At 39.4% G+C, this 27580-nt stretch overlaps 1 protein-coding gene across 1 annotated transcript in view; it reads right to left on the bottom strand.

Moving 5' to 3' along the window:
• LOC124775060 (NFX1-type zinc finger-containing protein 1-like) overlaps positions 1-27580 on the bottom strand; it is a 439199-nt gene that overhangs the window by 40184 nt on the left and 371435 nt on the right. Inside the window, exons 14-15 of the mRNA XM_047249854.1 lie at positions 24292-24509; positions 927-1201 (exon numbers count right to left, since the gene is read on the bottom strand). Of these exons, the coding sequence (XP_047105810.1) occupies positions 927-1201; positions 24292-24509 (493 nt within the window). The remainder of the gene's footprint in view (positions 1-926; positions 1202-24291; positions 24510-27580) is intronic.

A 27580-nucleotide genomic window follows, 5' to 3' on the forward strand; every position in this document is an offset into this window, starting at 1 on the left:
AAACCCTTCTGCAGTACCTATCTTCCAACTAACATTCATACTATTTACATGAACCAGTGCTAATACTACTTTCTGATTCTTCATATCATGCCCAAGCTTCTGAATTATAGCAATATCTCTCTGTAGTTCATAGTTAGCAAAGGAATAAAACATTCTCCAAAGTGACTACTTGTTACGTCAGGAATTAACCACACTGTTCTCTCAGAAGGGAGCAGAATATGTACTGCTGTGTCACGTATTTCAAATTATCTGACTATTCACAAAGGAATAGATGATTTAGCCAGCAGCCTGCTTATCTTTAGGAGAAGCTAATAGTAGTATAACTGATGAAATAACATCATTTGTAACTTTTGGAACTACTGCTTTTCTTTTTTCTTTTTTTTTCAGTACAGAAAGGGAATATGGTTGAGAGGGGTAATATTTTTCACCCTTTCTTCACAGAAGATAGATCTCTATTACATTGGATTATTAGAAACCTGCAAATAAAAAAAAAATATGAATGAAATTTTCTTTTAATATTATTACCATATACTGTTAACCACTATTGCTTACATAAGCCTTTTGCAAAAAAGACAGAAGGAAGGAAGAATAGTGTCTGACATCACTTGGACATGAGGTTGTTAGAGATGGGGTACAAGCTTGGACTGGGGAAGGACAGAAAAGAGAATTGGTCATGTCCTTTTCAAAGCAACCATCCTGGTCTTTTCTTAAGTAATTTAGGACAACAACAGGAAACAAACACCTCAGTGTTCAGACAGTGACCTGAACCCATGTCTTTTTGGATGCAAATAAAGTATGGTACAAGTGAGCCACATTTGCCTTCCAAGGATTAGTTGGGAAAAAGAACATGGAATTGACAGTAATGAAATACAAAAAGACCCACACATGTTAAAATAAATCACTGCTGTCAACATTACAATACTTACTTTTTACTCTGTATGGGAGGACCATTTTTTTCACTGCAGCAGCCAGCTGTATCTTCTTTGCAACATTTTCTCTAGGATTACCAAACACCCTTTCCTTTATATTACTGATGTCGATATATGACTTTTTCAAATAATTTAAGAACCGTAAGGTTCTCTTTATTGGTGTTTTGCAGAGGGGACAGCTTTTCAGACATATTTCATCATCTTTTTGTTTCAACCACTTGTCCAGTGCCTTAGATTCAATTGTGTGTTTGCAGTCTTCTAGGTAGACAAATCTGCAATAATGAAACATAGCTAAAACCACTCATAAGAATTCAGACAAAAAAATAAAAAATTAAAAAAAGTACTTGGATCAGCTGCACTGGTAATTCTGACATGATTTAAAATATATAAATTTCTTAGCAATGGGAAAACAACTATTGAAATTTGTTTTGAATGGATCTTCAATTGTTTATTGCCTACAAAAATTTATATTGCATTGTAATTCTTGTAAAAAAGAATGTTTTTATTTAAAAATTCAGAATTTTGATAGCAGAAAATATTCCTTTGTGCACCTTTAGCCATAGCTTGCCCCAGTGTCACAGGTTTACAATGACAGGGAACACAGAACTATACTACAAACAGGAAAATCCCCATTCCTTGAAGAAGTTCTACTCTTGTTTTGTCCCAACATCTGTTCAGGCAGACACTGAAGATTGTCTTCATTTCATTCCATGGTATTGTCATGAAAATGCCTCCACTGTTCATAAATATCCTGGTCTGCATTTTTTTTTAACAAATCTACTTTAGAAAAAAGATTATGCTTGCAGTCACTCTACACTCATGGAACCAGTACTGAATTGAGAGCATCAGCATGACTTGTGTATAATTTCATTCCTTTTTAGGGTTTCACACCTCAGTCGGTAAAAAAAGAACTCTACTAGGATCACTTTGTCCATCTGTCTGTCCATCTGTTAAGGCCCAAGTAGTATGTATCAAGTTGAAATTTGTCATACACTAAGGATTACACTGTGTAACAATGAAAATGTAAATCAAATGAAAACAGCAAAGTCCTATCAATTCTAATGTGCTGATCGCGAAAATCACAAAGGCAATTCAAAATCAGCTCTAATTTTCATTTTACATTGTTTCATTACAGTGACATAATTATACACGGATTTTTATGTTATGTTTAAAATAAATTATTATAATGGTTTGTCAAAGTCATAATAACTAGTAACAATGGATTATACTACTGTCCCTGGTCTTACTCGTGTGCAATATTTTGGATATAAACAATTTGATATCAATTTTAGTGCTATTTTTGTCTCCTCCCTCTTCAACTTCAGTGACCATATTAATGCATGTAATAATTTTTGCACATTTGTTTCCAGATTAACTACCAGTTGTTCAAGTTGACTGCTACTGAAGTGGACAAAAATGCCACGAGTTTCTGTTAACAGTACTGACATATTTTGCTATGTGTGTGGAGAAGTGACATTTGCTTCACAAAAACAGCAAATAACTGCACTGATTAAAAAAAGCTTACAGTTGTTATTTCGGGTGCAAAATAGGTGATCTTGATAAACCCTGGGCTCCACATGTGATCTGTAACACTTGTGCCAGCAATCTCAGGAACTGGATGCATGGGAAAGGACGTTCAAGCCCTTTGCAGTGCCCATGATCTGGCGTGAGCCAACTATGTCAGTGACTGCTACTTTGGATGGCTCCTCCTATCAAGAAGGGAATATCTAAGAAGAAGTGGACAGTGATCTATCCCAACATTCCAGCCACCATATGTCCCGTTCTACATGGGGAAGGATTGCCAATACCTAAACCACAGACAGAGTATGAGATTACTTCTGCTGGGGATTCTGAATGTCCTGAACCATGTACATCACAAGATCCAGAGTTTCTTCCAAATATATCATCATCAGATGATCCACAAAAATTGTCTCAAAATGAGTTAAGTGATCTCATTAGAGATTTAGAGCTCTCTGAAGCTAAGGCTGAGATTTTAGCATCAAGATTGCAGCAGCGCAGTTTTCTGGAAAGCAATATAAATGTTTCATTCTACCGCAGAACAGAGCAACAATTAACTCCTTTTTTTAACATGGAAAATAGTCTCGTGGCATGTGTAGACATAAATGGTCTAATCAAGGCTCTCATAATTAATTACAACCCTAATGAGTGGAGACTCTATTGATTTGTCAAAGTTGAGCTTAAAAGCAGTGGTTTTACATATTGGCAACGAGCTTCCTTCTATTCCAGTTGGGCATAGTGTGCATATGAAAGAGTCATACCAAAACATGAAAATTTTACTAGAAGCCATCAAGTATAATGACTCTCAATGGCAAATTTGTGGTGACTTGAAAGTGGTTGCACTGCTAAAAGGTATGCAATTAGAGTATACTAAATATTGCTGCTTCCTCTGTGAATGGGATAGCTGAGCTCGTGCATCTCATTGCAGTAAACATGAATGGCCCTCCAGAAAATCTCTTCAACCACGTATAAAGAACATTAAGAGTGAACCTGCAGTAGACCCTAAAAAGATTCTGCTCCCACCCTTGCACATCAAATTGGGTCTCATGAAAACTTTGTTAAGGGAATGAACAAATATGGTGACGTGTTTAAGTACTTAAGGCAAAAATTCCCTTACTTAAGTGATGCCAAAGTAAAGGAGGGCATCTTTGTAGGCCCACAGATTCGAGAGCTTTTTGGAGACCATACTTTTGATGGAATCATACAAGGTGATGAGAAGTATGCATGGGAATGTTTTAAGTCAGTCTGTTTACAGTGCTTAGGGAACAAACGAGCAATAAATTACAAGGAGATTGTAGACACGTTGTCATCTTATGAAAAACTTGGTTTGAACGTGTCACTGAAAATGCATTTCTTACATAGTCATCTTGATTTCTTCCCCAAAGATTATGGTGCAGTAAGTGATGAATATGGGGAGCGATTTCAATGAGGTATTGCCACATTTGAGAGCACGTATGCTGGAAAGTGGAGCCCTACTATTTGAGTAGATTACTACCGGACTGTCGTTAGGGATGTTACTGAGCATGTGTATAAAAGTCAAGCCAAGCAAAAACGGTCATCATCTGAATTTATCTCCGAACAAAATATGTAATGGTATATACTGTACATATAGACATTTAACATTTGTATCCCTTTATATACATTTGTGAGCAGTTAATTTGTACATTTTCTTTTGTGCTTCACATAGTTCTGGTACAAAGTAGACTTACAAAGTATTTTCATTCATGCAATATTATCTTCATTTTTTCTTTATATTTTACTTTTGTACTTCCAGAATGGTCTGCATAACGCAACATAATTCAAGTAATTATTCAATTGAAATTTGTTATGCTGAATCTTGGAACATGAATGTATATTTAGTTAGTGAGTTAATGATATGAATATAATAGAGGGAAACATTCCACATGGGAAAAATATATCTAAAAACACAGATGATGTGACTTACCGAACGAAAGTGCTGGCAGGTCGATAGACACACAAACAAATGTCTGCTTGTGTCTGTGTACGTGTGGATGGATATGTGTGTGTGTGTGCGAGTGTATACCCCTTTTTTCCCCCTAAGGTAAGTCTTTCCGCTCCCGGGATTGGAATGACTACTTACCCTCTCCCTTAAAACCCACATCCTTTCGTCTTTCCCTCTCCTTCCCTCTTTCCTGATGAGGCAACAGTTTGTTGCGAAAGCTTGAATTTCATGTGTATGTATGTGTGTCTATCGACCTGCCAGCACTTTCGTTCGGTAAGTCACATCATGTGTGTTTTTAGATGTATTTTTCCCACGTGGAATGTTTCCCTCTATTATATTCATATCATTAATTTGAACCCAACAATTACGTTTGTTATTGTCACTGTTGCATTTCGAAATCTTTCCTGTCATCTTATTTTCTCTTTCTGTTTTTGCAAGTAGTTTCATTTTGTATTCACCTTCTCCTCTTTACTGAATGTACCACACAATTTTATCCTGCCTATATATACTCAATAATACGTAACCCACTTCCAAACCATAACCAAAAAATTTTTTTCTTCCGCTTTCAACAATACTGCTGCTACAAAATCCACCATTTCCAGTTCACAAACAGTTCCTTTCAGCTATTAAACAGCCATTTCGGCTAGTTCCAATAACTTTCGCTTTTTTTCGCTGTTTTTCCATTTCCGTTTTTCCCACATCACTGATCTTTTTTAGCCACTTCCCACAGGTGAAACTCTTTGCCTTTACAAATGTCTGCTTGTGTCTGTGTACGTGCGGATGGATATGTGTGTGTGTGTGCGCGCGAGTGTATACCCCTTTTTTCCCCCTAAGGTAAGTCTTTCCGCTCCCGGGATTGGAATGACTCCTTACCCTCTCCCTTAAAACCCACATCCTTTCGTCTTTCCCTCTCCTTCCCTCTTTCCTGATGAGGCAACAGTTTGTTGCGAAAGGTTGAATTTCATGTGTATGTTTGCGTTTGTTTGTGTGTCTATCGACCTGCCAGCACTTTCGTTCGGCAAGTCACATCATCTGTGTTTTTAGATATAGTTAGTGAGTTATTTATACAAAAATGTAGATTACTTTTTTTTAAAAAAAGCTAGAGCTAAACATTTCTGAAAATTATGATTTTGTATCATTTTATACTTAAAAATACATAACTAACTCAAAATCATGCAATTTACACACTTTCACTTCAAATTTGTTGTTCAATTTTATGGTTCTTTTGTGGCATAAAAAATTTAAACTTCTGAGTGAATGCAATCAAAAGATACGGCCATTCATGTCACATATTTTGATACTCACAAACTCAGTCACCAAAAACTATAGGGTACGTCCCACTAACCTGCAACCATGAAATTTGGGAAGAAGCAAGATTTCACAGTAAAAGTAAAGGAATCAAATAGAAGCAGGTTTTATATCATAGTGTTCCTGATTACAACTTCTTGTGTACTGTACCGTTTAAACTGCTATGTAAGTATGTTGCTCATATTTTGCTAGATTTTTGCTCGCGTCTGTGATATTTGGTGGTGTAAATGATTCTATATTTATTTTTTACTGAAAGTCATCAGTTTTTTAAAATAAAATATAACTGGATAGCCAAAACAGTCTACTCACCAAGCGGGATCACGACAAAACACATAACAGTTAAAGAAATGTGCATGTTTTCGGAGTCAGTGGCTCCTCCTCCTGGCGGAAGGGATGACTGGGAAAGAAGAGTGGTGAAAGAGAAACACTGCCAAAATTTAGGAACTCTGAAGAATTATGGAGACTTACCAAATGGGACGAGACAGAAAGACTGATGTTGGGGACTGCACTCGACGACATTTGTAAACCTGAGAGGAATATGTAGTGTGGCTCATCAACAATTAGTAGAAAAAGGATACCAACAGATGTAATTATTACTAAAATAATTTATTATTCAGTTAATGAGTTTTGATGCTTCATTAGCATCATCATCAAGCCACAATGCAAAAAATGAATGGAGACATCCTAACATTGGTGCACACAGAACAGATACCACATACACTGAACTGGATACTGTGGACCTCTCTATTTACTTGATGTCTACACTCCAAATGCATGACAGCAGTTGTAAGTCACAGGTCAGGAATCTGGTGGTGGTGGGTGGGGGTGGGGGGGTGGGGGGGGGGGGTTGGGGGGAGGTGCTGGTTGAGGTGACGTTCAGTTGCACACAGATGTACATGGGCAATGTTGCTGTAGAGGGAGATGGCATCAATGGTGACAAGCAAGGTGTGTCATGGGGAGGAATGGGCCAGAATTTCAGACACTTTAGGAAATGGTTGGGGTCTTCAATAGGAGGGGAGTCTTTGCGCTATAAGTTGCAGGTGTTGATCAACTTAGGAAGATCTATGTTCAGTAGATGCTATGAAGCTAGCAGCTACAGGATGGCCAGAGTGATTGAGGTCGTGGATCTTAGGAAGAAGATAAAAGTTGGGAGAGTGCAGTTTTGATGGGATAAGAAGTTCTGTTGATTGAGGTGTTAGTCCTTGTGAGGAGCCTGAGGTTTAAAGGAGGAACTGTAGGTCAGTTTGTATCACAGCAACAGGATCTTGATAGCAGATGCTGTACACAGAGGTTTCAGACAGCTGACATAGCTCCTCGCTTACATACTCCCGTTGATCAAGTACCACACTGCCAGATTCCTTGTCTGGCAGGGGAATAATGATGGAGTCATCACTTTTTAGGCAATAAAGAGTTAGGAGTTCTGCAGAGACAGGTTAGGGTCAAGTTATAGGGATATGGGAAAGAGTTGTGAAGCAATGTTGAATGTTAGGAATTCTTGGAAGGCTTGTGAAGGGTGATTTTGAGGTAGCAAGTTGGGATCGTTGTAGGAACTGTTCAAGGAAGGATGCAATGGCATGTTTGCTGTTGGAACTGTTTTACAATTGGGGTACAAAGTGATATTTCCAGTTAACATTGCACATGAAAGAAAATTGGTCCTTCACCAAAACAGCATGATTACATACAGATTTAGAGCTGAAAGTGAAACCCTGGATAATACAAATAATTGGGGAGGTGAGAGTGCCTTAGATAAGAGGCTGAGAACACGATCTTCAACTCTAAGCTCTCAAGTTTACAAATCTCATCTGGTGCAGTCCCCAACAATGTCTTTCCTTCTCAGCTCATCTGGTATATTTTCTATGAACTGGAATTCTGACCATCTTTTCCATAATTCTTCTCATTTCTTAAACATCACCAGTCACTTTCCTTCACCTCTCGTACTTTCCCTTCAACGCACCTAAGAGGAGGAGATACTGACTCTGAAAGCTTGCAAGTTCCATTAACTTTTGTGTGTTTTCTCTGCCACTGCTTGGTGAGTCAATTTTTTATCTATCTATCTGGTTTCATCATAGGGTGCGAATGTGTGTCGATTTGTTCCTGCTTATGAATAACTGCGTGTATTGTGTGATTTAACTGTGTTGTAAGTATATGATTTGTATTTGATGATGTTTTTGTTCACATCTACTTTTTGTACTTTCTTGTATTTAATGGAAAATTCTATGTCAACAGCTTTTGACATAATTTGCATTCAATTTTATTAATCTTGTCATGGCGTGAATATGTAATTCTCCTTTGAATATGATGTAGCTTCTTGCCACTGTTTATGCTGAGTAATCTTACTCTTCATCCAAACATGCCTTGGAAGGTCCAGCGATACCAACCTACCACTGTGTCATTCTCAGCTGACAGGCATCATTGGCTACAAACATGGAGGGGCATTTTGTCAGCACACTGCACTCGCGGCCATCATCACTGGAGCCACTACTTCTCAATCAAGTAGCTTCTCAGCCCTTGAGGGCTGAGTGCACCCCATGCTTGCCAACAGCGCTCGTCAGACCCAGAAAGTGACCCATCCAAGTGCTAGCCAAGCATGACAGTGCTTAACTTTGGTGTTACCATATCAGTGAGGCCGTTGGCCTTAAACTAGTTATTGTGCTATTTACTATTATATAGCAAAAATATTTTACGTATAAGTTGTAATGGGACACCCTCCTAAAACATTACCTTTTTTATATATATAGAAATAGCCAATACCAAAAAGTACTTTCGAATTTTGTACAGGTTAAAATTATCTCAGCTGTTTCCCTAAAGGAATTACATACGATTTGGCATACAACGTATTATATTTCAGGCTAAAATGTATAAAAAGAAATTAATTTGTCACAATCGATATGTACAGTTAAAATTACTCTTCTTTTAGAAATATTTGAAATTACGAAATATCTGGTATACTTAAAATTCATATTATTAGTTGCACAATCTAATGCTGATTATTAAATTTATTTCTGGATTCATTTACAAAATAGTGATATAATTTGGTGAATATTCTTCTTTTATCAAGAAAGTTAGTAAATTCTTTTGCTTTGTAAACTCTTTGGATTATTGTTGGTATCACAGAATGTAAGTGGTAGTGGGCATGCCTTTGATGGAAACAGACTTGTTTTGTGGTGTTATAGAAGTGGAAATTGTAAAGATCGTGTGATACTGTAAGAATGTGACAAAAAATAAAATTCAAGAGTAAGACAGGCAAATCTTCAAAAATTATTATGTCAACGGGAACCCACAACGTTAAAGAAATTTCAGCCTCACGAACCTACCCTTAGTCACGACTGCAGCCAACAATGAGAAAATGAAGATAAATAAAATCTTATGCCTCTCGAAACTTTTGAAACAAATGAAGAGACTGGAAAATTTAATGCTGATGTGTGTGAGGGTAAGATTACAACGTGCACATTTGTACATGGGATTATATGGTTTAGCATGAAATACTACTGTATTTAGTGAACGCTATTTATACAGGATTAACTAGTACATTCAATGACGGATGAGACTGGTGTATTATCCGCTTTGAAATTTTCGTTGAATGGAAGGACTGTTCTAGTGCGTTGATTTCTGCTACAGTTTATTGTACCTATTAACAACATGTGAACACATTTACATTAGTACTGTTTCATTTTTACCATTTGTAAGGAAGATAATCTATTTGGGTTTACACTGTACTGTGGCAGCTGAAATGGAATTTAGTGAATGTTGTTACATGTTGCCCACAAGTTGATCTGTAATTGTAATGTCTAAAGTATTTTTTTACTGTTTCTTTTTTTTTTTTCAACAGTAAATATTCACTTGCACAGCACTTACGTGCTGCAGTTTTGCCTTGAAAAGTACAGAGATGTCACCTGTTGAAATACTGGCAGCTGCTGATGACGTCAGTCAGCTACATTCCCATAAGTTATATTGAGCTTTCTGCACAGTATATAACTTTCATTCTAGTTAAAAAGTGTTTTTACTAGCTTACATACCAAATCAGTAATTATGTAAATTGATGGAGGAGAGGGGACAAAGGAAAGGAAACGGAGGAACTACTGATATCAGCTGCATCAGGACTGTGCCCGCCATCAGCAGTGATGAATGAAAATGTGTGCTGAACCGGGATTTGAACCCAGAATCTCCTGCTTAATAGTTGCGTTGACCACTGTGCCATCGGGACACAGTGCTTATCACAAATGTTGACCCACATTCCAATCTAGCACCATCCCTGTTCACGTCAGGGTCCTCCATGCTCTCTACTTTGAGATTGCTGCTGGGGGACTGAATGAAATTGGTGCATCTACACTGAATGTGGCGGATTCATTGCCCATCAACGCAAATCAATTATATGAAGGTGTGGTGTCTGCTCTTTCAGATGTGGAGGAGGAGGAGATTAGTGTTTAACGTCCCGTCGACAACGAGGTCATTAGAGACGGAGCGCAAGCTCGGGTGAGGGAAGGACGGGGAAGGAAATCGGCCGTGCCCTTTCAAAGGAACCATCCCAGCATTTGCCTGAAGCGATTTTAGGGAAATCACGGAAAACCTAAATCAGGATGGCTGGAGACGGGATTGAACCGTCGTCCTCCCGAATGCGAGTCCAGTGTGCTAACCACTGTGCCACCTCGCTCGGTCTTTCAGATGTGTTCAAAAGAACAGACACCATGCATTCATACAATTGACTCACTTCAATGTGCGAGCAATCCACCTTCTTCAGTGCGAAATCACCGTTACATACGACCTCCTGTGGGGATCTCAAAGCAGCGAGCATGGAGGACATGGACAGGGACTGCAGACAGGTGGGAATGTGGGTTGGCAGAGATAGTCCAAGAATTTGCAATAAACACTGTGTCTGGATGGTGCAGTGGTCAACACAACTGCCTAGAAAGTAAGAGATCCCGGGTTTGAATCCCGGTTTGGCACACATTTTCTCTCTCACAGCTGATGCTGCACACAGTACTGATGCAGCTGACATCAACAGTCCCTTCCCTTCCCTTTCTTTCCCTTCCTTCTTCAACTTACATAAGATGTATCGTAGCTGTGGATTCCATACATGTCCAAAAGAACAGACACCATGCATTCATATAAAATTGGTAATTCCTTACCAAAACGGCCTTGCTGTTCTGGTACCGCGAACGGCTGAAAGCAAGGGGAAACTACAGCCGTAATTTTTCCCGAGGGCATACAGCTTTACTGTATGGTTAAATGATGATGGCGTCCTCTTGGGTAAAATATTCTGGAGGTAAAATAGTCCCCCATTCGGATCTCCGGGCGGGGACTACTCAAGAGGACGTTGTTATCAGGAGAAAGAAAACTGGAGTTCTACGGATTGGAGCGTGTAGGTTAGAAAATTTAAAAAGGGACATGGATAGGTTAAAGTTAGATATAGTGGGAATTAGTGAAGTAGGTAGGTTAGAAAATTTAAAAAGGGAAATGGATAGGTTAAAGTTAGATATAGTGGGAATTAGTGAAATTCGGTGGCAGGAGGAACAAGACTTTTTGTCAGGTGAATACAGGGTTATAAATACAAAATCAAATAAGAGGTAACGCAGGAATAGGTTCAATAATAAATAAAAAAATAGGCTTGCGGGTAAGCTACTACAAACAGCATAGTGCACGCATTATTGTGGCCAAGATAGACACGAAGCCCACGCCTAGTACAGTAGTACAAGTTTATATGCCAGCTAGCTCTGCAGATGATGAAGAAATTGATGAAATGTATGATGAGATAAAAGAAATTATTCAGATAGTGAAGGGAGACGAAAATTTAATAGTCATGGGTGACTGGAATTCGAGTGTAGGAAAAGGGAGAGAAGGAAACATAGTAGGTGAATATGGATTGGGGCTAAGAAATGAAAGAGGAAGCCGTCTGGTAGAATTTTGCACAGAGCACAACTTAATCATAGCTAACACCTGGTTCAACAATCATAAAAGAAGGTTGTATACATGGAAGAAGCCTGGAGATACTGACAGGTTTCAGATAGATTATACACTCCTGGAAATGGAAAAAAGAACACACTGACACCGGTGTGTCAGACCCACCATACTTGCTCCGGACACTGCGAGAGGGCTGTACAAGCAATGATCACACGCACGGCACAGCGGACACACCAGGAACCGCGGTGTTGGCCGTCGAATGGCGCTAGCTGCGCAGCATTTGTGCACCGCCGCCGTCAGTGTCAGCCAGTTTGCCGTGGCATACGGAGCTCCATCGCAGTCTTTAACACTGGTAGCATGCCGCGACAGCGTGGACGTGAACCGTATGTGCAGTTGACGGACTTTGAGCGAGGGCGTATAGTGGGCATGCGGGAGGCCGGGTGGACGTACCGCCGGATTGCTCAACACGTGGGGCGTGAGGTCTCCACAGTACATCGATGTTGTCGCCAGTGGTCGGCGGAAGGTGCACGTGCCCGTCGACCTGGGACCGGACCGCAGCGACGCACGGATGCACGCCAAGACCGTAGGATCCTACGCAGTGCCGTAGGGGACCGCACCGCCACTTACCAGCAAATTAGGGACGCTGTTGCTCCTGGGGTATCAGCGAGGACCATTCGCAACCGTCTCCATGAAGCTGGGCTACGGTCCCGCACACCGTTAGGCCGTCTTCCGCTCACGCCCCAACATCGTGCAGCCCGCCTCCAGTGGTGTTGCGACAGGCGTGAATGGAGGGACGAATGGAGACGTGTCGTCTTCAGCGATCAGAGTCGCTTCTGCCTTGGTGCCAATGATGGTCGTATGCGTGTTTGGCGCCGTGCAGGTGAGCGCCACAATCAGGACTGCATACGACCGAGGCACACAGGGCCAACACCCGGCATCATGGTGTGGGGAGCGATCTCCTACACTGGTCGTACACCACTGGTGATCGTCAAGGGGACACTGAATAGTGCACGGTACATCCAAACCGTCATCGAACCCATCGTTCTACCATTCCTAGACCGGCAAGGGAACTTGCTGTTCCAACAGGGCAATGCACGTCCGCATGTATCCCGTGCCACCCAACGTGCTCTAGAAGGTGTAGGTCAACTACCCTGGCCAGCAGGATCTCCGGATCTGTCCCCCATTGAGCATGTTTGGGACTGGATGAAGCGTCGTCTCACGCGGTCTGCATGTCCAGCATGAACGCTGGTCCAACTGAGGCGCCAGGTGGAAATGGCATGGCAAGCCGTTCCACAGGACTACATCCAGCATCTCTACGATCGTTTCCATGGGAGAATAGCAGCCTGCATTGCTGCGAAAGGTGGATATACACTGTACTAGTGCCGACATTGTGCATGCTCTGTTGCCTGTGTCTATGTGCCTGTGGTTCTGTCAGTGTGATCATGTGATGTATCTGACCCCAGGAATGTGTCAATAAAGTTTCCCCTTCCTGGGACAATGAATTCACGGTGTTCTTATTTCAATTTCCAGGAGTGTATAATGGTAAGACAGAGATTTAGGAACCTGGTTTTAAATTGTAAGACTTTTACAGGGGCAGATGTGGACTCTGACCACAAGCTATTGGTTATGACCTGTAGATTAAAACTGAAGCAACTGCAAAAAGGTGGGAATTTAAGGAGATGGGACCTGGATAAACTGACTAAACCAGAGGTTGTACAGAGTTTCAGGGAGAGCATAAGGGAACAATTGGCAGCAGTGGGGGAAAGAAGTACAGCAGAAAAAGAATGGGTAACTCTGAGGGATGAAGTAGTGAAGGCAGCAGGGGATCAAGTAGGTAAAAAGATGAGGGCTAGTAGAAATCCTTGGGTAACAGAAGAAATATTGAATTGAATTGATGAAAGGAGAAAATATAAAAATGCAGTAAATGAAGCAGGCAAAAAGGAATACAAATGTCTCAAAAATGAGATCGACAGGAAGTGCAAAATGGCTAAGCAGGGATGGCTGGAGGACAAATGTAAGGATGTAGAGGCTTATCTCACTAGTGGTAAGATAGATACTGCCTACAGGAAAATTAAAGAGACCTTTGGAGAAGAGAGAACCACTTGTATGTATATCAAGAGCTCAGATGGAAACCCAGTTCTAACCAAAGAAGGGAAAGCAGAAAAGTGGAAGGAGTATATAGAGGGTCTATACAAGGGCGATGTACTTGAGGACAATATTATGGAAATGGAAGGGGATGAAGATGAAGATGAAATGGGAGATATGATACTGCGTGAAGAGTTTGACAGAGCACTGAAAGACCAGAGCCGAAACAAGGCTCCGGGAGTAGACAACATTCCATTAGAACTACTGACGGCCTTCGGAGAGCCAGTCCTGACAAAACTCTACCATCTGGTGAGCAAGATGTATGAGACAGGTGAAGCACCCTCAGACTTCAAGAAGAATATAATAATTCCAATCCCAAAGAAAGCAGCTGTTGACAGATGTGAAAATTACCGAACTATCAGTTTAATACGTCACAGCTGCAAAATACTAACACGAATTCTTTACAGACGAATGGAAAAACTAGTAGAAGCCAACCTCGGGGAAGATCAGTTTGGATTCCGTAGAAACACTGGAACACGTGAGGCAGTACTGACCTTACGACTTATCTTAGAAGAAAGATTAAGGAAAGGCAAACCTACGTTTCTAGCATTTGTAGACTTAGAGAAAGCTTTTGACAATGTTGACTGGAATACTCTCTTCCAAATTCTAAAGGTGGCAGGGGTAAAATACAGGGAGCGAAAGGCTATCTACAATTTGTACAGAAACCAGATGGCAGTTATAAGGGGTGAGGGGCACGAAAGGGAGGCAGTGGTTGGGAAGGGAGTGAGACAGGATTGTAGCCCCTCCCCAACGTTATTCAATCTGTATATTGAGCAAGCAGTAAAGGAAACAAAAGAGAAATTCGGAGTAGGTATTAAAATCCATGGAGAAGAAATAAAAACTTTGAGGTTCACCGATGACATTGTAATTCTGTCAGAGACAGCAAAGGACTTGGAAGAGCAGTTGAACGGAATGGACATTCTATTGAAAGGAGGATATAAGATGAACATCAACAAAAGCAAAACGAGGATAATGGAATGTAGTCGAATTAAGTCTGGTGATGCTGAGGGAATTAGATTAGGAAGTGAGACACTTAAAGTAGTAAAGGAGTTTTGCTATTTGGGGAGCAAAATAACTGATGATCGTTGAAGTAGAGAAGATATAAAATGTAGATTGGCAATGGCAAGGAAATCGTTTCTGAAGAAGAGAAATTTGTTAACATCGAGTATAGATTTAAGTGTAAGGAAGTCGTTTCTGAAAGTATTTGTATGGAGTGTAGCCATGTTTGGAAGGGAAACATGGACGATAAATAGTTTGGACAAGAAGAGAATAGAAGCTTTCGAAATGTGGTGCTACAGAAGAATGCTGAAGATTAGATGGGTAGATCACATAACTAATGAGGCGGTATTGGTTGGTTGGTTGGTTGTTTCGGGGAAGGAGACCAGACAGCGAGGTCATCGGTCTCATCGGATTAGGGAAGGACGGGGAAGGAAGTCGGCCGTGCCCTTTGAAAGGAACCATCCCGGCATTTGCCTGGAGCGATTTAGGGAAATCACGGAAAACCTAAATCAGGAAGGCCGGACGCGGGATTGAACCGTCGTCCTCCCGAATGCGAGTCCAGTGTCTAACCACTGCGCCAGAGGAGGTATTGAATAGAATTGGGGAGATGAGGATTTTGTGGCACAACTTGACGAGAAGAAGGGACTGGTTAGTAGGACATGTTCTGAGGCATCAAGGGGTCACAAATTTAGCATTGGAGGGCAGCATGGAGGGTAAAAATCGTAGAGAGAGGCCAAGAGATGAATACATTAAGCAGATTCAGAAGGATGTAGGTTGCAGTAAGTACTGGGAGATGAAGAAACTTGCACAGGATAGGGTAGCGTGGAGAGCTGCATCAAACCAGTCTCAGGACTGAAGACCACAACAACAACAACTACAACAATTCCTTACAACTGTTCAAAAGTCACACAAAGCAGGTTCTTCAACTAGAATGACATTCACACGTATTGTTGTAGCAATGTTCAGTGTAGCAGAAATCTTCTCCCAGGATATTTCTCAACACATTGTAATAAATGTTTACAGCATTAACTATTTCATAATATTGTCTACAGCTTGATTTGGTCTATATCATGATATGTAGTGATATATGCTTAAATGCTAGTCAGCAGTGTTACAAACTTCACTGTATCAGTAGTTCTATTCAATGCAGTTGCAATTAAAATCTGTTTTGGAACAATTTATAGCTATATTAAATACAGATGATGTATGCTCACACTGTATGGAGTTGCATAATGTGCAGATCTGTAGCACAGAGGAGAAATATTCTTTTCTGAGTCTAAAAGGAATGTTACTTTTGGTAATAGCAACCAGAGCAGAAGTGTTACATCATTCAAACAAAAATTCAGTTGCTCTGTTAAAGTTTAATACAGCGAACTATATGTGGAATTAATTTATCATCCATGTGGTCTGAGTCTGACTTATTTTCTTTCAGAATATTTGGTTTGGGTGACATTTCAGAGACATATCATAAAGGAAGAAAAAAATTCCAGATTGAGATAGAAGTACTCATGTCAATTTCCTGGATGCAAAAGTGGTTATTTTTTAACCCCAGAACTTCAGAACAAACTTTTCTACAAATCCCCAGTTGCATCAAAGAGTGAGATATCCAAAAAAAGTGGAAATCAATTTTTAATGTAGCTGAAGACATTAAATGTAGTTGTTACTACGTATGAGAGGATCATTTTTGCCAAGCAGATTTTTATAAACATCTCTACACACGGGCTAAAGCCTTGAGTTATTCTAAGGCATATGGAATTGGTGTTATACCAGGATTCCCCCTATTTATGTTACACAGGTTGTGGTGATTGTGCTGGTGCTGGTAGTAGCACTAGTAGAAGAGACACTGTTTTCACCACATCAAATGAAAAAATAAGTGTGCACATGATACAGGTTGCAATGCAAACTATAAAATATTGGAGGAACCAACCAGTCCCCTTTCTCAGTGAAAGATGATGATGAGAACAGATTTTTGTGCACACCTATTTATGAAGGTGAAAGTAGTAAGGGTGTGAGGTTCAAAATGTGATTTAACAACAAGAAATTTTTTTTTTTAAAATTGCATTAAAATACACTTGCCAGAGTAGGTAAATAATAATTATTATTATAAAAGCTACAGAATGAGGGCAACCAGTTGAAAATTCTGAGAGAACTATACGATGACTGGAAATTTCGATTAATTGAAGAAGTGTTAAATGATGTGACAAAAACATTTATTAATAGCTAACTAAGGTATGCGAATAAACCATCTGCGGCAATGTCAAACAATGGAAAATCCAGGATAAAATGTAATAGTATTATGAGAAGGAAAGTTGCTACTCACCATATAGCAGAGATGCTGAGTCGTAGATAGACACAACAAAAAGACTCTCACAATTAAAGCTTTCGACCATTAAGACCTTCGTCAACAATGGACACAAATACACATGCACAGCCTGTGCGCGCGAGCACGCACGCACACACACCCACCCACACACACACACACACACACACACACACACACACGATTGCAGTCTCAGGCAACTGAAACCTTAATGGCCGAAAGTTTGAATTGTGACAGTCTTTTTGTTGTGCCTATCTGCAACTCAGCATCTCCGCTATATGGTGAGTAGCAACTTTCCTTATCATATGTGCAGCAATGTGATATTCTAGACAAGATAAGGTATTTGCTTTATCTATTTACAAGTGTAATTCCCAATTGTATAGATACTTGGTTACATACTTCTCTCTTCCAAAGCCCGACCCCTTCAGTCAGTGCTTTCCCACATACCATTTGTTACAGGATTTAATCGATCTTTGACAAATATATTAACAATGGAAGTAATTAATATGGATGAAAATGCCAAGAACTGTGTTCTACTTTTTGATGAAATGTCTCTGGATGATGGAATGTATTATGAGGTACACAAACAGTTAATATATGGCAATCAGGATTTGGGTAATTTATTATGGTCACCTGAAGCTGCTAATAATGCATTAGTATAAGCTGAAAGGCATTTCTTGCATATTACTTTATTGCAACCACTTTTCACTGTAGCCATTGGACAGCACTCATCGTACACATAATAAGTGAACTTCGCATATTTGATTCAAAGTCATTTGTAATGCAACAAACCAGACGGCTCTTACAGAATGGTGTGAAGCAAACGAAATATACTGGACTTTCGGATATTCCACTTTGGATCAGAAGAAGAGATTTGAAACTCTATCCAAACTAAAAGCAAAACACTTTAACTTTTCTGATTCCTATGTCAAAATGAAGGTCAAAGTTGCTGCTGAACAAGTGAGCCATACAGTTGCAGCATCAATCGAAACATATATTTCAACACAGATATTACCATCTGAGGCTACACACAGCTGAGTTTGTAGTAAAAACAGACAATCTCTTTGATTCATTCAACAATAATGAGCAATATGCAAGTGATGGGAAAATACTGTCAGAAAATTCACCACATATAGAAGTATGGTACAGCCTACTGAAGGAAATAGGCAGCTGACAAATGACAGATTTGAAAACAAGTAGAAACATGACTAATTTGTTTAGTTATATAAAAGGTTGGCAGTTTACATTAAAGTATTTTATTTTCTTGTGGAAGAACTTAAAAGAAGTAGGGTTTAAGTACTTAAATTTGAACCCCTTCAATCAAGATGCTCTAGAGAATTTCTTTTGTTGTATAAAGCAACATGGTATTACTAATACCAACTTGTGAAAATGTGATGATTACAAGCCACTGAACAATTTGTGTTACATTCTGGGAAATGATGGTATTAATGAACTTTTGAATAAAAGTGATCTGAATGTCTGCAATGACACTGCTATGATTCAGCTACTTCCTAGTTCTTGCTCAGATGATGTGCGTGACTCCATAGATCATCGGGCCTTAGCTTATGTAGCATGCTATTTACTGAATAACAGATGTACTATATGACTGTGAAACATGTAGAACCAGTCTCTACTCAACTACTGTAATTGAAAATCGTTTATTTACATCATTTAAAGATAATAATGAAGTGACTTCTCATTTGAAATATGCATGTGAAAATGCTATGATTTTCCTGAGGATACTTCACGATCAGCTATCTAAACACTATTTAAACAGTCATTGTCATACAACAAGAATACATGGTACCAAAAGAAAATGTTCTCTTTGCTTCATATAATATTTTGTAATAAACATGACATAGAAGTGATAGTTCTAAAGATGAGTATACCATTCATAACATGTATAAATTTGAACAAAAAAAAAAAAAGTAAAAGAAGAAAAAAAAAAAGAGTTGTGTGTAAAACAATTAAAAAAGAGGAAGTAGTTTAAATTATTGTAGTGAACTTTGTATTTCATCATTTAACATATTCAAACTTACAATAGTAACCTCTCTATACGTATACGAATGTGTGCTGTTGATCAGAGCTAAACTTAGTAACACATGCAAATGCAACTCTCACACACACGACTTCAGTCTCAGGCAACTGAAACCACACTGCGAACAGCAGTACCAGAGCTCTCAAACAAATAGTTTTTGTGTAGATCAGATTCTTGAAGCATGTGCTTGTGAGTTACAACTGCAATATACTTCTATAGTAATTGTAACAATCTACAGATCCCCTCAAGCTAACTTTCAGCTATTCATGAAAAATCTAGAGGCATTATTGAGCTACCTGTCAGACAAAAGGAAGCAGTTAGTGGTTTGTGGTGACTTTAACGTAGATTTTTTAAAAGATACGGATAGGAAAAATGAGCAAGAATCTTTCTTTGGTTGTTTCAATTTAGTATGTGTTGTAAGTTTTCCAACACATGTGCAGCAGGATAGTACGTCACTTATCGATAACGTTTTCATAGACTGTGCTCAGGCAGAAACTATAAATGTGTAACAAGTTGTTAATGGGCTATCTGATCACGATGCACAGTTAATGGAAATAACACGTATAGCACCTTACAGGCTTGAGGCAGGCTCATACAAAGCAGGGAGGCTTATTGATGCGAACAGGATACAGAGTTTTAAGAGCAGCCTAGAAAAGGTAGAATGGGATGAAGTATACACATAAAATGATGCTGATGCCAAATTCAGTTTATTCCACCGTAAATTTGTCTCAATATTTGAGAGTTGCTTTCCTGAAACATTATCCAAAAAAGCCATTACAAAGTCAAGTAAGCCATGGATTACTAAGGGAATTAAGCTACAGTGTAAGAGGAAAAGGGAAATATATGTGCAGGCCAGAATAAGTCAGGATCTGACGTTACTTACTTACTACAAAAGATAACGTAATATTTTGAGGAAAGTCATTAAGAAGTCGAGAAGCTTGTGTGTTCTGACAGAAATTAATAATGCGGATGATAAGATCACAACTATGTGGAATATTGCAAAAAGCGAGATGGGGCAGCCTGACAGTGCACAGCATACCATAGCAACAAAGTGAAATGATGATGTTGTGAGTGATAATTCACAAGTTGCAAGTATTTTTAACAATCACTTCCTGAATATAGCATCAAAAATAGGATTAAAGGGTTCAATTGAAGAAGCAAAAAAATATGTTAAAAATAACAGCACAAACATCCCCCATTGAAATTATGGGAATTTTAAATATATTGAAAAACAAGAGCTCATGGTATTGATGGAGTCTCTAACAGAATTTTGAGGTGTTGTTATAATTTAATAAGTGGAGTCCTTAGTGATATACGTAATGCTTTGCTGGCACATGGAATTTTTCTAGAAAGATTGAAACACGCAATTGTCAAACCTCTTCATAAGAAAGAGGACAAAAGTGACTTCAATAATTTTAGATCAGTCTGATTGCTGACTTCTTTTTCTAAAATATTTGAAAAAGTTGTGTATTCAAGAGTAGTCTCACATTTAAGTGAAAATAATTCACTCAGCATGTCAGAGTTTGGATTCCGGAAGGGTTACTCAACTGAGAATGCTATCTACACATTTACCCATCAAATAGTACAAGCCCTAAATAACAAATTATCACCAGTTGGTATTTTTTGTGATCTTTCCACAGCATTTGACTGTGTGGATCATGTTACACTCTTAGAAAAACTCAGGTTTTATGGAACTGATGGCTATAGACACAGCTGGTTTGAATCATACTTAAAAAACAGAAAGTAAAAAGTTGTTGAATAACACAAATAATGTTGGGACGGTGGTAAATTCCAATGAATGGGGAGTTATCACAAAGGGAGTCCCAAAGGGTTCAATTTTGGGTCCTCTGCTGTTCCTTATTCATGTGAGTGACCTCTCACTAAATGTTCAGCAAGCAGAGCTAGTGCTTTTTGCAGATGACACGAGTGTTATAATAAATCCCATTCCAGAAAAAGCAGCAGAAGATATTGTTAAGGATGTCTTTCAAAGAATTATTACGTGGTTCTCAGAAAATGGACTCTCCCTTAATTTTGAAAAAACTCACTATATCCAGTTCTGTACACCGAATAGAGTTGTACCAATAATTGATGTAGCAGATGAACAGGGCACAGTTAACAGGGTAGATTTCTCCAAACTTTTGGGTGTTCACATTGATGACAACTTGAACTGGAAGAAGCACATTACTGAGCTTCTCAAACAATTAAATTTATCTTCTTTCACTCTTCGTATAAACGCTAGTCCTGTTAATAAACAGATCAGCCTCCTAACGTACTTTGCATATTTCCACTCAATAATGTCTTATGGAATTGTTTTCTGAGGTAACTCACCACTTAGACATAAAGTATTGATTGCACAAAACAGAGCAGTGGGAATAATTAGTGGTGTTCACCCAAGAATGTCATGTAGGCACCTATTCAAGAAGTTAGGTATTTTTAACTGCACCATCAGAGTACATATTTTCTCTAATGAAATTTGTTATAAATAATCCATCTCAATTTGCGGAGAACAGTGATGATCATATGTACAACACTAGAGGGAAAAATGACGTTTACTATCCGTTATTGTTGCTTTAAGTTGCTCAAAAAGGAGTACATTATTCCGTGACAAAAATCTTTGATCATTTGCCCAGCAACATAAAGTGTCTGGCAGGAAGCAGATCAAGTTTTAAATCTAGTTTAAAATAATTTCTTTTGGACAGTTCCTTCTATTCCATAGATGAGTTTCTGTTTCAAAACTCGGGAAAAAAAATGTACCTCTAAATGTGTAGAACCAAAAATTTCAGTAATATTAATATTAGCAGTATTCATGTGTGTGTATATATATCTTGTAATATGCCTTGTTCCACATCATATCGATAAAATAATCGTGAAAATGATCTATGGAACATGACATAACTGAACTAAACTATACTGACGGGAGTGGCGACTGGTTGGGAGGTAAGGAGGAGGCTGGGGAGGGGAGGGGGAGGGATAATATGGTGGAGACAGCAGACAGTGAAGTGCTGCAGTTTACAAGGAGGGCAGGTGGGAGATTGGCGGGGGAGGGGGAGTGTGGTGTAGCAAAAAAGGAGAGAAATAAAATAAAAAGACTGGATGTGGTGGTGAAATGATGGCTGTGTAGGGTTGGATTGGGAACAGGAAGGGGCTGGATGGACGAGGACTGTGACCAATGAAGGTTGAGGCCAGGATGGTTTACAGGAATGCAGGATGTATTGCAGGGAAAGTTCCCACCTGCATAATTCAGAAAAGCTGGTGATGATGGGAGGGATCCATATGGCACAGGCTGTGCAGCAGTCACTGAAATGAAGGATATCATGTTTGGTAGGGTATTCAGCAACAGAGTGGTCCACTTGTTTCTTGGCTGCAGTTTGTTGGTGGCTATTCATGCGGACAGACAGCATGTTGGTTGTCATGCCTAAATAGAATGCAGCACAGGGGTTGTAGCTTTGCTTGTAAATCACATGACTGGTTTCGCAGGTAGCCCTGCCTTTGATGGGATAGGTGATGTTAGTGGCTGGACTGAAGTAGGTGGTGGAGGAAGGATGTATGGGACAGGCCTTGCATCTACGTCTATTACAAGGGTATGAGCCACGAGGTAAGGGATTGGGAGCAGGGGTTGTGTAACAGTGGACAAGTGTATTGTGTAGGTTTGGTGCATCGCGGAATACAACTGTAGGAGGGGTGGGAAGGATAGTGTGCAGGACAGTTCTCATTTCAGGGCACGACGAAAGGTAATCGAAACCCTGACAGAAAATGCAATTCAGTTGCTCCAGTTATGAGGGGAATGCTCCTCTGTGGCCAGACAGTGGGACTTCGGGAGGTGGCGGGAGACTGGAAAGATAAGGCACAAGAGATTTGTTTTTGTACAAGGTTGGGAGGATAATTACCGACAGTGAATGCTTCAGTGAGACCCTCGGTATATTCCGAGACAGACTGCTCGTCACTGCAGATGCAATGACTATGGGTGGCTAGGCTGTACGGAAGGGCTTTTTTGGTATGGAATGGGTGGCGGCTATTGAAGTGGAGGTAATGCTGGTGGTTAGTAGGTTTGATATAGACGGAGGTCTTTGAGGTGGAGGTCAACCTCTAGGAAGTTGGCTTGTTGGGCTGAGTAGGACCAGGTGAAGCAAATGGCGGAGATGTTGTTGAGGTTCCGGAGGAATGCTGGATAGGGTGTCCTCACCTTCGATCCAGATAGCAAAGATGTCATCAGTGAATCTGAACCAGGTAAGGGGTTTAGGATTCTGGGTTTTTATAAAGTATTCCTCTAAATGGCCCATGAATAGGTTGGCATAGGATGGTGCCATGCGTGTGCCCACACCCGTACCCTGGATTTGTTTGTAGGTAATAGCTTCAAAGGAGAAGTAATTGTGGGTGAGGATATAGTTGGTCATGGCGACTAGGAAGGAGGATCAGTTGACCAACAGCTGTGTAACTGCGAAAGTGCGTCATTTTACTGCCACACTCACAAACAAGTGATTGCCTTTAAACAATCATGATTCATAACAAATACAGCAAATTTTTCATCAATACTAGCAGAGTCTAGACAAAAAAGTTACCTTTATATATCTATCCTCTATCATTTATGTAAGTGCCACTTAGACCAGTGAATTTTGTCTTCGAATTTTCACATGTGTATTGATTTGCTTTATTTTCATTAATTATATAATTTGAGCTGCTTCTCTAAGGTTCACTTTCAACAGAACTGTTCATTATATGATCTCAGTTACAATTAAAGCATTTTCATATAGTTACTCTTAAAATGTCAGGAAAAAACAACTGGAATTTTTCTTTCAGACTATAATAAAAGACGTAATAAATGCGCAGAAGATGGCAACTGTAGCCACAGTTGCTTTAGGCTGCAGTCGTGTGTGTGTGTGTGTGTGTGTGTGTATTTTTCATGAAGGCCTTATGGGACGAAAGCTGTTTTTGGAACAGTATTTTTGCTGTTCCTATCTGTGACCCAGTATCTCCATTATATGGTGACTAGCCACTTCCCTTTTCATAATGGTCTTACAACATTAACTACATCATATTTGGAGACTTGACTGTTCAAGGTAGTGCCATTTACTATCATAAAAATAAAAAAAATTTAATAACCATCCAAAGAAGAAACAATACTTAAATACTGCTACAGAACATCAAGTTTAAAAATAAATATTGAGAAACATACCTGGCACTCTCTTGATTTTCAGAGCCAAAGGAAATTGCCATTAATTCATCTTCATCACAAATTCTACATAAAGGAGGACACGGTTCACCACAGAAGCCAACACAATCATGGCCACACCGAAGCTTTTTTTCACAAGGTTCATAACATGGATCACGATCACAGAGCTCATAGCAACGTTTTGTACATTGTAAATGTTTACAATGCCATGCACAGGGCTTCTGAAATATAATAGAGATAATTTTAAAATAATCAAGAGTAATTTACTTCCTTGACAACAGTATATTATTAAATAATGGTACACTGCAGCACACTGTGATACAAATCTAGTACACATGAACATAATTTGTAGCGACACTACACCAATCAATGTTTATGAGGGCCACCATTGCCAACTAATCATATATGTTGTTGTTGTTGTTGTTGTGGTCTTCAGTCCTGTGACTGGTTTGACGCAGCTCTCCATGCTACTCTATCCTGTGCAATCTGCTTCATCTCCCAGTACTTACTGCAACCTACATCCTTCTGAATCTGCTTAGTCTATTCATCTCTTGGCCTTCCTCTACGATTTTTACCCTCCATGCTGCACTCCAATGCTAAATTGATGATCCCTTGATGCCTCAGAACATGTCCTACCAACCGATCCCTTCTTCTTGTCAAGTTGTGCCACAAACTCCTCTTCTCCCCAATTCTATTCAATACCTCCTCATTAGTTATGTGATCTACCCATCTAATCTTCAGCATTCTTCTGTAGCACCACATTTTGAAAGCTTCTATTCTCTTCTTGCCCAAACTATTTATCGTTCATGTTTCACTTCCATACATGGCTACACTCCATACAAATACTTTCAGAAGCGACTTCCTGGCACTTAAATCTATACTCGATGTTAACAAATTGGGGGGGAAAATCATATATAGGGGTTCCAAAAAAATAATGCAGCAGATTTATAATGAAAAAAATATGTTATGTCTCTTTGTGGATTAGTTGATTCATTCTAGTTAGGAGTATTAATTGATTATTTGGTTATTCTCTTTACATAACAAAGATATGGAAACAAGGATACCCATACATATCTTATTGCTAATAAATGTAACGTTTGGTCTAATTTTGTTGTGTTCTTTAAAACATGATTATCAATAGTGTGGTAAAAATGGCAGAACAAGCAAAAACAGAGATAAACAATAACAATGTTCATAATTCTAGTCATTTATTCATGAAACAACATTTTATTTAATCATCAATTTATTGGCTTCCTTCTCATTGGTAATAGGGAGCAGTGGTAAAAACTTTGTGGGGGAATAATAACAATAATAATAATAATAATAATAATCCAGCCACAGCAATTGAATCTTTGGGAAATATCACTGTTTAGTTCTCAGCATCATTCTCTCTCAAAACAAATGGATTCCCCTTTGGTATATTGAACAGTCACTGAAATAAAAATGCGAACACACACACACACACACACACACACACACACACAAACACACACACACACGGTCGCAGACAATGTTCCTCCTACCAATAGACATTTCCACTGTCATTCATCTGCAGCCACGCAAACTGATAAATTTATAGGACTAAGTGTTTATGACGATATCTAAGACATAATTTCTAATTACAATTATTACGAGGGCAGTTTGAGGAGTTCGTAAAATCACCCCCAATGTCAGTGCTAGCACAACAAGGTTCCAGCATAGCAATAGGTCATTCTTTATGTGTAAACACGTAATGTGTCAGTGTTCTGGGGAAAGATCTGTGGTGCAGATGTTCCTCTGTTATTCCCATGCAGTGATTTGTGAAGATGGGAAAAAAACATCTGATATTTCAGAAGTGATTAAGTACTTCATAATGAAAAGTGTAGAAACAAAGGAAATTCATGGTGATTATCAGAACATGCAGGGGGACCCTGCTCCTTCATATTCAACTGTTGCCAAGTGACCAGATGAGCTTTAATTTGCTCGGGACAGCTTGCATAATGATCCATGTAGTAGAACACCAAGATGTGCACTTATCCAAACACTATTGAAGAAGTGGATAAAGTGATCATAGAGGTTCACCGGCTGAAAGTGAGAGAAATTGTTGAAGTTATAGGGACATCATCTGAAAGAGCACACCACAGTGGAACTGGGTATGGCAAAATTATCTGCTAGATAGGTATCAAGAGCATGTCAAAGTGGAACAGTGGAACTGGGTATGACAAAACTATCTGCTAGATAGGTACCACGACAGGGTCAGAAAGGTATCAGAATGGAAATGGCCAAACATTTCATTTTCAGAGCAATCAAAGACTTTTTGCACCTGTATGTGACCACAGATGAATCTTGGGTCCACTACTATACCCCAGAGACAAGAGACAAAACAACTGTCAAAGCAATGGAAACATGCTGATTCATCACCACCAAAGGCAGCAAAGGCAGTACAGTTGGCCAGAAAGGTCGTGGCATCGGATTTCTGGGATGTCAAAGGGATCCTGCTGGCAAGATTATCTTCTGCTCATGAAACAATTATGGTACAGTACTATGCTGAACACCTGGACCAACTAAAGCAAAAGATACATGAAAAAAGGCCAGGTCTGGCAAGGAAGAAAGTCATCTTCAACAAAGACAATATGCACCCACACGCATGTGTCCTTGACAAGGCAAAAATACAGGAACCAAGATATAAATTGTTGCCACAACTGCCTTATTCACCTGATTTGCTTCATAACACTTCCATCTCTTGCTCAAACTCAAAATTTTCCTCAGTGGATGGAGATTCTCTTGAAACAGAGAGCAGACAGCTGAAGTTGATGGGTGTTTTGCAGGCCTGGATAGTTTTTGAAGTGGTATCAAGGTATTGGAACATTGCTTGACCAAATGGACTAGTGTACAGGGAGACTATATTAGGGGAAAAACTTTACAGTTCATTGGTAGATTTGTGGAGCTATGTGGCACCAGGTGTTTATTCACAAGTTATGTAATTCCCGTAAGTAACTAGCCACTGATTTGTGTACACGGCGATGGTGCTCGATAGCAGCCCAAATGGGAACCATCGGATTCACATCAGGCGAATATGGTGGCCATCACATTACCATGGTTCCACAGTCATGCTCCTCGAACGACTGTAGCACGATTCTGGCTTTGAGACGTACACAATCACACTGCCAAAAGATGACATCATTGTCGGGGAAGACATCAAGCATGAATGGCTACAGATGGTCTGCAGGTGACCTGATATCTTTGATTACTACAACAGATCCCACACAAGTGCAGGAGAATATTTATTACAGCATAATACTGCTCCTACCAG

Source organism: Schistocerca piceifrons, chromosome 2 (genome assembly GCF_021461385.2).
Source record: "Schistocerca piceifrons isolate TAMUIC-IGC-003096 chromosome 2, iqSchPice1.1, whole genome shotgun sequence".
Lineage (NCBI taxonomy): Eukaryota > Metazoa > Arthropoda > Insecta > Orthoptera > Acrididae > Schistocerca > Schistocerca piceifrons.